Raw genomic sequence first — 15,142 nt, 5'->3', positions numbered from 1 at the left:
CTCCTGTTCTGCAGTTCAAAAACTTCCATCACAGTGATAAGATGCCCATCGTGGTATATTGCGACTTTGAAGCTATTCTAGAGAAAATCCATACATGTCACCCGAATCCTGATGAGTCATACACGCTGCAGTACCAAAAGCATAAAGCATACAGCTACTGCATTTACGTGAAAGCTGATAATACCATCATTCCTGCACACCTCACTTCAGCACTTCCATCAGAGCCTGAATTGTATCGCGGTTGTGATGCAGAGGATAATTTCATATCCCGCATTGTGGAGATTGGACATGATGTACAGAAAATATTTTCTACGTCTGTTCCTATGACTCCGCTCACACATGCACAAAACACTGCTTTTCTGCAAGCAAGGTGTTGTTGCTACTGTGGAGGAAAGTTCGGAGGAACTGTAAAGAAAGTTCGTGACCACAATCACTTCACCGGCGAATTTATTGGGCCTGCATGTAATGACTGCAACCTTCTCAGGCGCAGACCGAAAAAGTTGATTGTGTTCTTCCACAACCTTGCATACGATCAGAACTTCATTATCAGGAAGTTGGGGTATGATAGTAAAGACATCTTCATCATTCCGAATTCAGAGGAGAAGCTGATAACTTTTTCCAAGAAGTTACATGATAAGTTCAGCATTCAGTTTGTCGATACGTTCCGTTTTATGAGTCGGGGTCTTGCTTCGCTCGCTGAGTTCTTGCCTGCAGACAAGTTTATAAGTACTACTGAGTTTTTCGCGCCTGATGAGTTGGAGTTGGTTACCCGCAAGGGTATATTCCCGTATGATTTTGTAGATTCTTTTGCTCGACTAGATGATACTCGTCTTCCATCCATCGATGATTTCTATAATAGTCTGACTGATTCCATGATTACAGAGATGGAGTACGCTCATGCAGTGAAAGTCTGGGACAAGTTTCAGTGTGCTACTTTGGGGGAGTACGCTGACTTGTATCTAAAGACGGATGTTCTGATTTTGGCGGATGTATTCGAGAATTTTCGTTCCATATGTTTGGAGACATACAGCCTAGATCCATCTCACTATATTTCTTGTCCAGGGTTCGCTTTCGATGCGATGCTTCGAACCACAGGTGTACAACTAGAGCTTCTTACCGATTATGATATGTACATGTTTGTGGAGGCTGGTATTAGGGGGGGAGTAGCGCAAAGCATTAAACGTCATTGCGTAGCCAATAACTCCTACATACCTGAGACATATGATGCTTCCAAGCCATCCACATTCCTGGAGTACATTGATGCGAATAATTTGTACGGGTGGGCGATGTCTCTGCCGCTTCCAATTCGGCATTTCCAATGGGCAGACACATCAATTGATGTCGTGTCTGTCCCAGATGATTCTCCTACAGGCTACATTATTGAGTGTGATGTGGAGTACCCTCCCGAGCTCCACGAAAGTCACAAAGACCTGCCATTTCTTCCTGTAAATCAGTGTCCGCCCGGCTCAAATCAATCAAAGCTGATGACAACACTTGAAAATAAAGAGCACTACATTGTCCACTACAAAAACCTCCAGCAAGCGGTATCTCATGGGCTGAGAGTGACTAAGATACACCGAATCCTGCAGTTTGAGCAGTCGGCATGGTTGGAGCCCTATATTCGGCTGAATACCAACAAGCGGAAAGCAGCAGCTAACGAGTTCGAGAAGGAGTTCTTTAAGCTCGCTGTGAACTCGACATTTGGTAAACTGATGGAAAATAAAAGGCGGAGGCTCAAAATGGAGTTGGTGTGCTCTGAGAAGAGGTTCAAGAAGTTGGTGTGTCGTCCGTCCTTCAAGGACCGTACAATGTACGAACCGAATTTGTCTCTAGTCCACCTTAATCACGAGACCATCATTTTCGACAAGCCGATTTATGCCGGACTGGCTGTACTAGATCTTTCAAAGACTCTCATGTACGACTTCCACTACAATACCATGAAACCCCGTTACCATGACAATATTCACCTGATGTATATGGATACAGACAGTTTTGTGTATGAGATCCAGACAACAGACTTTTACTCAGACCTCAAAGCCGACCCTACACTGATGGCTAAATTCGACACCAGCTGCTACCCTTCCGACCACCCATGCTTCTCCCCCATCAACGAGAAAGTTGTCGGTAAATTCAAAGATGAATGTGGGGGAGAAGTAATGGAGGAGTTTGTAAGCCTACGGGCCAAACTCTACGCCTACAGGTGTGGCGGTAAGAGCGAGAAAAAGGCCAAGGGCATCCAGCGATGTGTGGTCAAAAACCACATAACATTCGATGACTACCTGGATGCCCTGCAAGACCACCGCACAATGAGGGCAGGCGTTAGAGCAATTCGCTCCCGTCAGCACATACTCTATACTGAGTACAGCAATAAGCTGGCCATAACGTGGGAGGACGACAAACGGCTGATCTGCGAAGATGGTATCCACACAGTCCCCCACGGATATGTTGGAGGCGACGAATAATTTTTTTTCTGTAAATAGTTTTTGATTTAAATAGTTTGGCAGTTTGGTAGTTGTTTCCATTTGTTGTATAGTTTTTCTGTTTTTTGTTTTATAGTTTTCATTTTGTTGTACAGTTTATGTTTTTGCTGTACAGTTTTCCATTTTTGTTGTACAGTTTATGTTTTTGATGTATAGTTTCCATTGTTTTTGTAAAGTTTCAGTTTTTTGATGTGTAGTGTCTGTTTTTGCTCCACTTTTGTTGTGTAAAATATGTTCTTAATTTAATAAATACAATTTTACCTACATATTGTTTATTATTTTTAATATAGAACCAATATCCCACGAGGTACTGATACTTATAAATGTCTTACAGAATGGTGAAATGTAATTATACACAAACATTAAAAATATATGCTTCCATGCAGCTTTTAAACACATGTACGCAAACATGAACTTGTTTATAAAAGTGAAATAGAACGCAGACATTAAAAATATCTGCTTCCATGCAGCTTTTAAAACATGGGTACGCAAACATGAAATTGTTTAGAAATGTAATTATACACAGACATTAAAAATAATTGCTTCCATGCAGCCTTTTAAATACGAGTACGCAAACATGAGAAGAGAATATTACTTGTGAGTTAGGACTCTGAAAAATTTCTGGCCCCGCTAAGATGGGGTAATAAATGTTTTTTTAATATTATCATTACTTTAACTATCACATCCACAACGTTAGTATAAATAACATATATTTTAGTTAAAACCTATAAATGATAAGACTTTAAGAAAAAATGGTGGTTACAACAAAGAAATTACTTTGGATTTTGTGGATTTTTGTGGATTTTTGTGGATTTTTGTCTATAAGGGTCATAATAATGCTGGTACGGGATAGAAACTCTACCTTACGTACACTACGTACTTTAGAAACCTACACCCGATGATGACATCCTTCAGATGAAATTAAGATGGCGGTCTCCATTCAATTAGATGGCTGCCTCCAGCAGTCAACGATGGTATATATATATTTTTTCCTGATTTTCTAAGTTAATAATTATGATTTTCTAAGATGGTGGATGTAACGAAAAATTGTAACAGGGATGAGTGGGGTGTTCGATGATGATGTCATTGTAACAGAGGAGCGGGGTGTTAGATGGTGTATTCGTAATGTAGAGGAGTGGGGTGTTCGATGCGTAGGTTTTTTTAATTGAAATTTTATTAAATAATATTTTTTTAATTTTATTTTAAAATTTTGATTATTTAAGTTTTTTTAATTTTTAAATTTTTTTTCCATTAAAATCAGATAATAAATAAAGATTTTCAAGATGGCGGACGAAACTCAAAATGGTGAAATGTTCTAGAAAACAAAATGGCCGCCGGACTTGATGTAATCCAAGATGGCCGCCGTAAGTGACGTCATCCAAGATGGCCGTCGGAAGTGACGTAATCCAAGATGGCCGCCGGAAGTGACGTCATCCGAGATGGCCGCCGGAAGTGATGTAATCCAAGATGGCCGCCGGATTGACGTAATCCAAGATGGCCGCCTCGAATCCCCGAATCCCCCTCCCCCCTCCCCTGTCCCCATATGAACTATATATACCTACTCACATTTTTGTTTCGAACCTCAGGTACCATCGCTGGCAAAGACAGTTGAAAAATTTGCTCGAAGATAGGTTGCGGATTTTGCTGTTCGTTTTATTTGAAGCTTCAAATGTGATGTGAAGCTTCGTGTCTGATGTGAAGCTACACATTTTTGTTTCGAACCTGGGGTACCATCGCTGGCAAAGACAGTTGAAAAATTTGCTCGAAGATAGGCCTGTGGATTTTGCTGTTTGTTTTATTTGAAGCTTCGAGTGTGATGTGAAGCTTCGAATGTGATGTGAAGCTTCGTGTCTGATGTGAAGCTAAACATATTTTTCGAACCTCAGGTACCATCCCTGGCAAAACCTGTTGAAAAATTTGCTCAAAGTTAGGCCTGTGGATTTTGCTGTTTATTTTATTTGAAGCTTCGAATGTGATGTGAAGCTTCGCGTCTCACGTGAAGCTACACATTTGTTTCAAACCTCAGGTACCATCGCTGGCAAAGACCGTTGAGAAATTTGCTCGAAGATAGGCCTGTGGATTTTGCTGTTTGTTTTATTTGAAGCTTCGAGTGTGATGTGAAGCTTCGAATGTGATGTGAAGCTTCGTGTCTGATGTGAAGCTAAACATATTTTTCGAACCTCAGGTACCATCCCTGGCAAAACCTGTTGAAAAATTTGCTCAAAGTTAGGCCTGTGGATTTTGCTGTTTATTTTATTTGAAGCTTCGAATGTGATGTGAAGCTTCGCGTCTGACGTGAAGCTACACATTTGTTTCGAACCTCAGGTACCGTCGCTGGCAAAGACTGTTGAAAAATTTTTACAATTTGATTTGACTTTTGTCAGGGAATTTGCTGTTCGTTTTATTTGAAGCTTCGAATGTGATGTGAAGCTTCGTGTCTGATGTGAAGCTCAGGTTTGCTTTCATCAATCCACAAAATTAGATTTATGCATGGTTATCATATCATTTATATTGAATGGTGCCAAATATATGCCCCAAGTGGTTTTATAATAAAAACAAACATTACTAATGTTAAAATAATTATTTTTAATTCCAGTATTTTGTAAAATAAATGTACTAGTCATGCTAAAAAATAATATTCACATTTTTATTAGACTTCGCAAATATTTTAAACATTCAATATGATATTTGCTTTACATCAAAAAATTAATATTTGCACTGACCTACTTGAGGGCCTAAAAAATATTCTGTTTGTTGTCGAAAGCCTAAAGAAAATTAACCTCAAAAGCTATTTACTGGTTAGGTAAATCATGGAGTGATGTGAAAGACTTCACACTAAAGAAAAGCTGGAAAAACATTCCACTAGGCCAGTTGACGACTAGGACAAATTTATTGTTATTGATCCATGTTATCCAAAATGTTTCTTATCCGAGGTCGCTGCGGTCCACATTAACGCTGTTAATCATGACTCTACTGTATTTCCAAGATTGGAGAGTTTTCCAAAGAGCTAAAGTGTTTAAAGGGTTAGGGATGGTGACTTTTTAAATGTTAAAATTAATAATTTAAAAAAAAAAAAAACAAACTTTCATTTTGGTTTGGAATTACGACATATAAAAAAATAGCATTATGTAAAATGCTGAAATTAATTTAATTTTGATTTTAATAATATTTTTTTTTTTTGCTGCTGTAGTCGTTGGTATTTAATGTCTTATCCAGGTTAGTAAAATATATTCAAAGTAGTTTTGCAAAGTTGGGTGTTGGGGAATTGTTTTGCACAGTAAATTATTTTTAAGCTTGTAATGAGTGCCAGTCATTGTGATGAATATAATCAGAACAAAAAAAAACATTTTTCACATTCTGTATCGGGAGTCATAGATTAAATTATGGTTGAATAAACTCAAGGTTTTGAATGATTTTAGGTATGCTAGCTTGTTTTGTGTGGCTTGGAACATTTTTTGGAAAAATAAAAGTTAAAAAAAGGTAGGTAGGATCTTAAATTATTTTGCTTCATTTATTTTGAGGATGTGTTAATGGTTTTAAACAAATTAGTTTTTTAATATAGTTACTTTTTTAGAAATTGTTTCATTGATTAAATAGGTCAAATTTAATGGTTTTTAGAAACTTAAAGGTTAATATAACTATATATTCAGTCCCTAACATGAGTTGAGAGCTATACTGTTTTGAACCAACCATTTGTAGGTAGTTGTCATAAAATCTTTATTTTTATATCTATATGAAATTAAAAAAAAATATATATAAATAATTTACTATGAGTTAATTAAAGATTTATTTAATTCTAGCTGAAGTACCCAGTGTTGCCCAGGCTAAACAATTCATAATCCAAGGAACATCACTACCAAGTTTCAAGTCTGTAGAACAATCACTTGGAAAACGGGAAATCTTGATTTTAAAGTCCCATTGATTGTACAATATCAGTGCATCAATACCTACGCATCAGCAAAACCGGGACTCCAATCTTTAGCTTCATTTTGTGAGAAGGCAGGTAACCCCTAGGCAAGACGTGAACGGGTGCACTAAACGATAGCGCGTTACAAATTCAAGGAAACGAAACCTATTGATGAAGTTCTTAACTATACTGTTATTAGCGCATTCAGTTCGCTCGCAGCCACGATATTCACTAAGCAGATGGGTTTCGCCAAGGAGAAAGATAGGAAGTTGCGAAACCTTACTATATGACCATGTGGCGGACATAGAGAAATGTCACAAACTCACTGTTTGTGTGTATATGTCCTATCTCCCATAATTTTCTGTTATAAAACTGAAATTACCCCTTTTCACTCCCTTAGGGATGGAATTTCATAATTATACATAGTCTACAATCTTTAAATGATTCACGTAATGGAGAATTTTGATTTATTGCAGTCATTTTGGACATACGCCATTGCAGTTTTGCACTGTTTGTCATGGAAAAAGTCTTAAAGTAAAAATAAATAAAAATAGGACGATAAAAAATTCACAAAAAACAAGACTGAATCGGCTGATGTCGGACAAACAGAAACAACGATGAAACAAAACAAGTATTATGGACAACATTACGACAGCACAGACAAAAATTGTTCAACAAGAAATATCAGACAGCACAAGAATTCCGTTGAAGGAACTTAGTCATGGAAAAAATAATATAACAACACAGACTAACACAGTGGGCTAACAATGACAAGATAGATTAAATGCAGGCAGACAACAAACCTAGACAATCCAGTAAAAATATAAACACAATGATGAAGATAAACAAGTATTGTAGACAACACAACGATGATAGCACTGACAAACACAGAAGATATCCAATGAGAACAGTTGCGATGTTTCGGGAACTGACAATCTGTTCCCTTCATCAGGCACAGTCAGTCTGATGGTAAGCAGGAATTTGGGAACCTATCTATGTCAGTCTTTCCCAACCACTATGGCATAGCTTACTTAGCGTGCTGTGTAGCATCTGTAGGTGCGCCTCAAGAAATCTGTAAATAATCACGATCATCATGTATAATACATGATATAAAAATAAATATTATATAATATACTCTCAATCATATAATATTTACTTATTTTTTTTTCTAAACATTCCTACCCCAACAGTTTGTGTTTGCAACTCGATGAGATAGGCACAGTACAAATACAAAAAGTACATCAGACCAAAAAATTACAGTAATTTACGGGATAATAGACGAACAATGAAACAACACGTACATTAGATAGCCAATACTACATCAGAGAAACTAAATATATTAAAAATTAAAATATAATAAATTAAATATGTTAGTATTTCTTAACAATTTTAAATATAACCGTTATTAAATACTAATTATAATTAGTTTTGCTTCTAATATTTTATGATTTTGATCATAATTAAATCAATTCATTATATAAACATACTTAATGTTTGAAAAGGGCTTTTTCTGCCACACAAGTCCTTAATTATCAGTTTTTATGACCTTAAAGGCAAATTTTTATGTCAGTCCTAACCAGTCTTATCCATTAAATATAAATATTATATTGTACAGGTTTTTGAAATTTGAGAAATGACAATGCATTGAAATAAAGGGGCAGACTTGTATGCGGTGTGCCCTGGGGAGTTGATCAGCGCGGGGTGCCAGGGGGCTCACGGACGGTCCGGGCTGGTGTGAGAGTGCCGTGTGCCGGCCGTGTGCTCTCGCAGGAGGAGGAGCCGGTGGACGCGGACGCCCCGCGCCACCACTGCGCCGGCCTGGCGCGCTCCATCGCCACCATCACGCACCACAGCATCATGTACGCCCCCAAGTGCCTGGTGCTGGTCTCCCGCCTCGACTACCTGGAGACCTTCCGGGTGAGTCGCGAACACGGCCGTGCTTTCCCTTCCCGATCACACTCAGTACCTCCTTGAATCCGACTCCTTCATGTGGCTGGTATCCTAAATCATTTGGCTTAGTTTGTGGGCTACTGTCATTAAATTTTTTTCAGAAAGCAATCATTAAATTTTTTACTTACCCTTTTGGAATCCTCAGAAAGTTTAGGCTTTTAAAATGCAAAATAAAATGAAATTAATTTTTTCTGAAAGTAATTTAAATCGATATGACGCAGTAGCCACCACCAAGCATTGCCGTCCAAAACCCAACGATTTTCAGTTATTTATTCTGTTTGGTTCTCCTTAACCATACTGCACAGAATTGTTGGAAATTCAACTTCGCCAGCTAATGATTCAAAAAGTATGCGCTATTATATATATATATATATATATATATATATATTTTTTTTTGTTGAAGTTTGGCCACTCAAAAAGTTTAACTGTGTTAAACGTAAATATAAAATAACACGACGGCCCAGAATTTCCCTGTCGTTCAAGGAATCAAATGCATTGGTTTCTTCGAAAATTAGGACTTGCTTGGAATTTGTTTTTAGTGCAAAAATTTCCATCTTGATTTGTAACGGCGTTGTGGAGCACTGGAAACTTGTGAACCGGCGCGGAACGTTGCAGAGCTGCCTGGGCATCATCTACACGGTGTACGTGGAGAACGTGGCGGTGTCCCTGGAGACGCTGGTGGGCAACATCCTGGGCTGCGTGCAGGTGCCCCCGCCGGGCGGGCCCCAGGTGCGCTTTAGCATCGGGGCCGGGGACCGCCAGGCGCTGCAGCCCCCGCTGAGCCCCTCGCTGCCCGTCACCCACACCGCCGTGTGCCTGCTCTTCCAGCAGCTCGGTGAGCCCTCCTTCCCTCGCTCGCGTCAGGGATACTTTACTGGGTGGCCATCTCGAACTGCAGTTCCGTGGCGGGATTCCACCGTCTGGGAGCAATTCAAACGATTTTTACATCTCTCGGCAGATACATTTAGTGGGTAGCCATCTTGAACTGCAGCTCCGTGGCGGAATACCACCGTCAGGGAGCAATTCAAACGATTTTTACATCTTCTCTCGGCAGAGACATTCAATGGGTAGCCATTTGAACGGCAGTTCCGAAGCGGGATTCCACTGTCAGGGAGCAATTGAAATGATTTTACATCTCTCGGCAGAGACATTTACTGGGTAGCCATCTTGAACGGCAGTTCCGTAGCAGGATTCCACCATCAGGGAGCAATTCAAACGATTTTTACATTGTCTCTCCACAGAGACACTTTACTGGGTAACCATCTTGAACTGCATTTCCGTAGCGGGATTCCACCATCAGGGAGCAATTCAAATGATTTTTACATAGTCTGTTGGCAGAGACACTTACTGGGTAGTCATTTGAACGGCAGTTCCGAAACGGGATTCCACCGTCAGGGAGCAATTCAAATGTTTATTACATAGTCTTTAGCAGAGACGCTTAACTGGGTAGCCATCTTGAACTGCAGTTCCGTAGCAGGATTCCACCATCAGGGAGCAATTCAAACGATTTTTACATAGTCTGTTGGCAGAGACACTTACTGGGTAGTCATTTGAACGGCAGTTCCGAAACGGGATTCCACCGTCAGGGAGCAATTCAAATGTTTATTACATAGTCTCTAGCAGAGACGCTTAACTGGGTAGCCATCTTGAACTGCAGTTCCGTAGCAGGATTCCACCATCAGGGAGCAATTCAAACGATTTTTACATAGTCTGTTGGCAGAGACACTTACTGGGTAGTCATTTGAACGGCAGTTCCGAAACGGGATTCCACCGTCAGGGAGCAATTCAAATGTTTATTACATAGTCTTTAGCAGAGACGCTTAACTGGGTAGCCATCTTGAACTGCAGTTCCGTAGCAGGATTCCACCATCAGGGAGCAATTCAAACGATTTTTACATAGTCTGTTGGCAGAGACACTTACTGGGTAGTCATTTGAACGGCAGTTCCGAAACGGGATTCCACCGTCAGGGAGCAATTCAAATGCTTATTACATAGTCTCTAGGTAGAGACACTTAACTGGGTAGCCATCTTGAACTGCAGTTCCGTAGCAGGATTCCACCATCAGGGAGCAATTCAAACAATTTTTACATAGTCTGTTGGCAGAGACACTTACTGGGTAGTCATTTGAACGGCAGTTCCGAAGCGGGATTCCACCGTCAGGGAGCAATTCAAACAATTTTTTCTGCTGAGGTAGGGGTGGATCGATCAATCCAAACCTCAAGGGGTCTTATCTACGGGGTTTTATCTGTGAAATTGGGGAGGTTGGGACAAATTAAATTTTGAAATTTTCTCAACGTTACTAATAAAAAATGTAAATGTTCGTTTGTTAAAAAAACTTAAAATATCTTATCCTAATATTCTATTGCTTTGAATTTTTTTTGACAACAATGCATTCAAATACACGCGTGGTTTTTATATACATATCTATTTCACACCTGTGACAGGTGAAAAGATAGATAAAAATATAAATAAATGGGTAAAAACATAGATTTTTTTATATTTTCATTGCTTCAATTTGAATATAGTTTGTTTAAAATTGTGTTCTGATTGATTCGTTTCAATTTATTTTTATTTTGATTTATTATTTTGGACAAAATGGTTTTGGATATGGACACAGATTGCTTCTGAACATGGACAATTATATGTTGTGTGTTAGGTGTTGGCAAACCAGACATTCTCTATATCTACACAGAGTATGAAATAACAAAAAAAAAATATAATTGTATACCCACAAGCTTATTGGAAATTTGTGCTTTCGCTTTTTTATTCTTTTCCATTTAACCAGAATTTTATGTAAATGTTAGTTAGGACAAGTGTTAAGTAGTAGCTTGGCTTCTGGGTTGTAGCCTTGTCCTTAGCGGATAATTCACCGACGTTTCGGTCGACATTGAATTCGCCATCATCAGGGAGTAGTTACCTACTGGTAACCCAGAAGCCAAGCTACAACAGGCAATTGCCGTGAAAGCCTGCGAACATTATTAGGACAGGTGTTGTGGAAACGTTGATAACGTGGAAATGGTGGACTAAAGGTAGGCCCCCCACGGCAGCTGGTACGGTATGTGATGACGTGTGTGTATGTGCGCACGCTCAGGCATCAGGAACGTGCTGGTGCTGTTCTGCGCCATCATGACCGAGCACAAGATCCTGTTCCACTCCAAGAGCTACAACCGGCTGACGGAGGGCTGCCGCGCGCTCACGGCGCTCATGTACCCGTTCCGCTACACGCACGTCTACATCCCCTTGCTGCCGGCGGCGCTCGTCGAGGTTCTGTCGTCGCCCACGCCGTTCGTCATGGGCGTGCACTCGTCGCTGAGGGCGGACATCGCTGAGCTGGTGGGTGCACATCGCTGAGCTGGTGGGTGCACGCGTGCCGTTCCTTCGCTCTGCTGAGCTGTTGGGTACACACACGCCGTTCCTTCGCTCTGCTGAGCTGGTGGGTGCACACACGCTGTTCCTTCGCTCTGCTGAGCTGGTGGGTGTACACATGCCGTTCCTTCGCTCTGCTGAGCTGGTGGGTGTGCACACGCCGTTCCTTCGCTCTGCTGAGCTGGTGGGTGCACACACGCCGTTCCTTCGCTCTGCTGAGCTGGTGGGTGTGCACACGCCGTTCCTTCGCTCTGCTGAGCTGGTGGGTGCGCACACGCCGTTCCTTCGCTCTGCTGAGCTGGTGGGTGCTCACACGCCGTTCCTTCGCTCTGCCGAGCTGGTGGGTGCGGACACGCTTCGCTCTGCTGAGCTGGTGGGTGCGCACACGCCGTTCCTTCGCTCTGCTGAGCTGGTGGGTGCTCACACGCCGTTCTTTCGCTCTGCTGAGCTGGTGGGTGCGCACACGCCGTTCCTTCGCTCTGCTGAGCTGGTGGGTGCGCACACGCCGTTCCTTCGCTCTGCTGAGCTGGTGGGTGCACTCACACCGTTCCTTCGCTCTGCCGAGCTGGTGGGTGCGCACACGCCGTTCCTTCGCTCTGCTGAGCTGGTGGGTGCTCACACGCCGTTCCTTCGCTCTGCTGAGCTGGTGGGTGCGCACACGCCGTTCCTTCGCTCTGCCGAGCTGGTGGGTGCGCACACGCCGTTCCTTCGCTCGTACCTGTCAGCAGGGGCGCAACAACTAAATTTTCCAAAGGGGGACAATGTACCTTTTTATAAAGATCCATTCCCCCCTATTGAAGTGGGGAAAATGGTGCTGTTTAAGCAGTTTTATCATCTAAAAATTGATTACACAGCTCTTTTCTTTGCCCCCGTTTGCCACCACTTCAAGGTTTCAGAGGGGGGGGGGTGGGGGCAAAATACCCTTGCCTCCCCCCCCTGTTGTTGCGCCCCTTCCCGTCCGTCCCGGGGGCTTTATTAGCAGTTTCAGTCTTTACATCCAGGACCTTGGGTTTTCCGTTCAGGTTCCTGTTTTTTCAATCAGGAAATAAGAGGGAGAAATTGTTGTATTTCCAAGTGAGAAAAAATATCAACACGTATTTTTACTATTTTTACCACCCGTGGCAGGGTCTACATGGATGCAGATTTACCTATAAACATACATATCTGCATACACACACATACTGACTCAATATTGCACCCCAATCTTATATGCCCAATTTTTTTAAATTTATTTAGTTATGGGTAAAATATTACAGAAGAATATTCCTGTTCTTGCAAATATAAAATAAGAGGGAAAAAATTGTTGTATTTCTAAATAAAAAAAAATCAACGTTTAGTTTACTACCAGTGGCAGGGTCTACACGTATGCAAATATTTACATATGAATATACCTGTAAACGGTCGATGCCGTATAGATGCACAAACTTGACTCAATATTGCACCCAAATCTTACGTGCACCGTTTTTTTTTTAAATTAATTTTACTTATGGTTTAAAATATTACAGAAGAATCTTTTAAAGTTAAAAAAAAAAACATGAATGCTGCCGGAATAAATTTCACATTTTCAGCTATTATAATATAAATATGTAAATTATTATGAAAAGCAAACATAATATCCGTATGTGTAGGTATTGTTCGTGAGTTAGTTAAGAAAATAACGTGTTTCCCAGAGGGTCCAGTTTCGACGTGCATCCACGAGGTTCGAACTTCCAATTCTGTTTTGCGATCTAAACAACTCTGTTGGATTTGTACATAGTGCTTATCCTAGATTCATGTTAACTTAATCCAAACTGTTGGACGCTTCAAAATCCGAACATGGGCGCCATTTTGCCGCCATTAACTCGAGCGATCCCGGTGGCCACCGGGAAAGACTCGGCGGTTCATCTGGTAACCGGCGTCATCGGACGTCCGGCTGTCGTTTTTTGACTTTCATGTTAGTATCGGGTAACGGTTTCAATGCGAAGCAAACTCGAAACCAGTTAAAACTGCAAAAAAAAAAAAAAAAAGGAATAGTTTAAAAAAATGTAATTGCTCAGAATTGGTAAAAAAAGAATTGCAGGAACTAAATGAGTTGTGAAGTGTTGGTTGAAGCGTCAGCGGGCTGCAGTGTTTGTGTCGCGCGGGTCGCAGATGGACGTGATAGTGGCGGACCTGGACGGGGGCTCCATCCTCGTCCCGGACGGCATCTCGCTGCCCCTGCTCCCGGAGCTGCTGCTCGCCCCCGCCTTGGAGGCCCTCAGCGCCGTGCTGCAGCCCGAGCTGACCTGCGCGGACCACGCCTTCCCGCCGGCCGGCGTGCGCGCCGCCCAGCCCGCCGTGCTCGACAAGGAGATACGCGCCGTCTTCATGCGGCTGTTCGCCCAGCTGCTGCAGGGATACCGCAGCTGCCTGACCATCATCCGCATCCACCCGCGCCCCGTCATCACCTTCCACAAGGTGGGTCCGTCGCCCGGCGATTGTGTCTTCTTCTGAAGGGTCAGGGAAGTCGAAATTGTATCAGGGAGAACAGGGAATGAAAACCTGGAAAAGTCATTACAGTAGAACCCTGTTATAATGTTTTTCAAGGGAGCACAAGAAAAAAACATTATAAGCAGGAAAACGTTGTAAGCAGGAAATCTCAATTTAGCACTTATAATTGTTCGAGCTTTGTACCAATGGACTCACCAAGCTATGTAAACAACTTTAATGTTAAAACCAAAGATAGTATACTTGATACATGAATTTTCTGAAACAAGCCAACAATTTTTCAACTTCGTCTTGTTCCCTGGTTAAATTTTGTTTGTCTTTAAAGATACACTGCCACATTTTTTGTAAAATTGTCTCACGATTCATGATGACAACATTAAGAGTGAGAACGTCTATTCCTTCGCCACCTGAAAATGTTTAATTTTGGAATTCCTATGTATGAATGAAAAAAAAAATTAGTTGTAAACAGGGCTCGATTTTAGCGCCTGTCCGCCTGCCCGGGACAGGCAAAATCTCGTCCGGGCAGGCAAAATAAAAAAGGCAACTGTCCGGTGGACAGGTGCAACTTGTGACGCCGAGGTTATTCGCACGCACTAATGCAGCAGAGGTGATTAATAACATTTATGCGACCGTGACCGCAAATAAAACGTATTTGACAATATCTATAAATAAACAATAATGGCTGCTCTTTTGTGACGGACAACTCTGGCTATTGTTTACCGCGGGGGAAAAATGTAGGTTATGTACAAACCGTGCTGAAATCTTCTGAATCATAATTCTTAAAATCTTACGTTCACGTCATGATTCACTAACATAGTCGTATTCGTATGCTAGAGATGCTAAACGTCTCACACCGATGATGTTTGTTTTTGTTGCCATGTTTTAATATTAATTTCGTTCCAGTGCAGCCAACAATTACGTAATTTACCGTTGTATACTTTCAAGATATAATTTTTTAAATTTATTGTCTTTA

At 41.4% G+C, this 15,142-nt stretch overlaps 1 protein-coding gene across 1 annotated transcript in view; it reads left to right on the top strand.

Moving 5' to 3' along the window:
- Nucleotides 1–15,142, top strand: part of LOC134538835 (myotubularin-related protein 13) — a 127,948-nt gene that overhangs the window by 30,436 nt on the left and 82,370 nt on the right. Inside the window, exons 4-7 of the mRNA XM_063380364.1 lie at nt 8,158–8,304; nt 8,953–9,172; nt 11,429–11,670; nt 13,834–14,139. Of these exons, the coding sequence (XP_063236434.1) occupies nt 8,158–8,304; nt 8,953–9,172; nt 11,429–11,670; nt 13,834–14,139 (915 nt within the window). The remainder of the gene's footprint in view (nt 1–8,157; nt 8,305–8,952; nt 9,173–11,428; nt 11,671–13,833; nt 14,140–15,142) is intronic.

Source organism: Bacillus rossius, chromosome 14, assembly GCF_032445375.1.
Source record: "Bacillus rossius redtenbacheri isolate Brsri chromosome 14, Brsri_v3, whole genome shotgun sequence".
Taxonomy (NCBI): domain Eukaryota; kingdom Metazoa; phylum Arthropoda; class Insecta; order Phasmatodea; family Bacillidae; genus Bacillus; species Bacillus rossius.
This window is presented reverse-complemented; position numbering and strand designations above follow the sequence as displayed.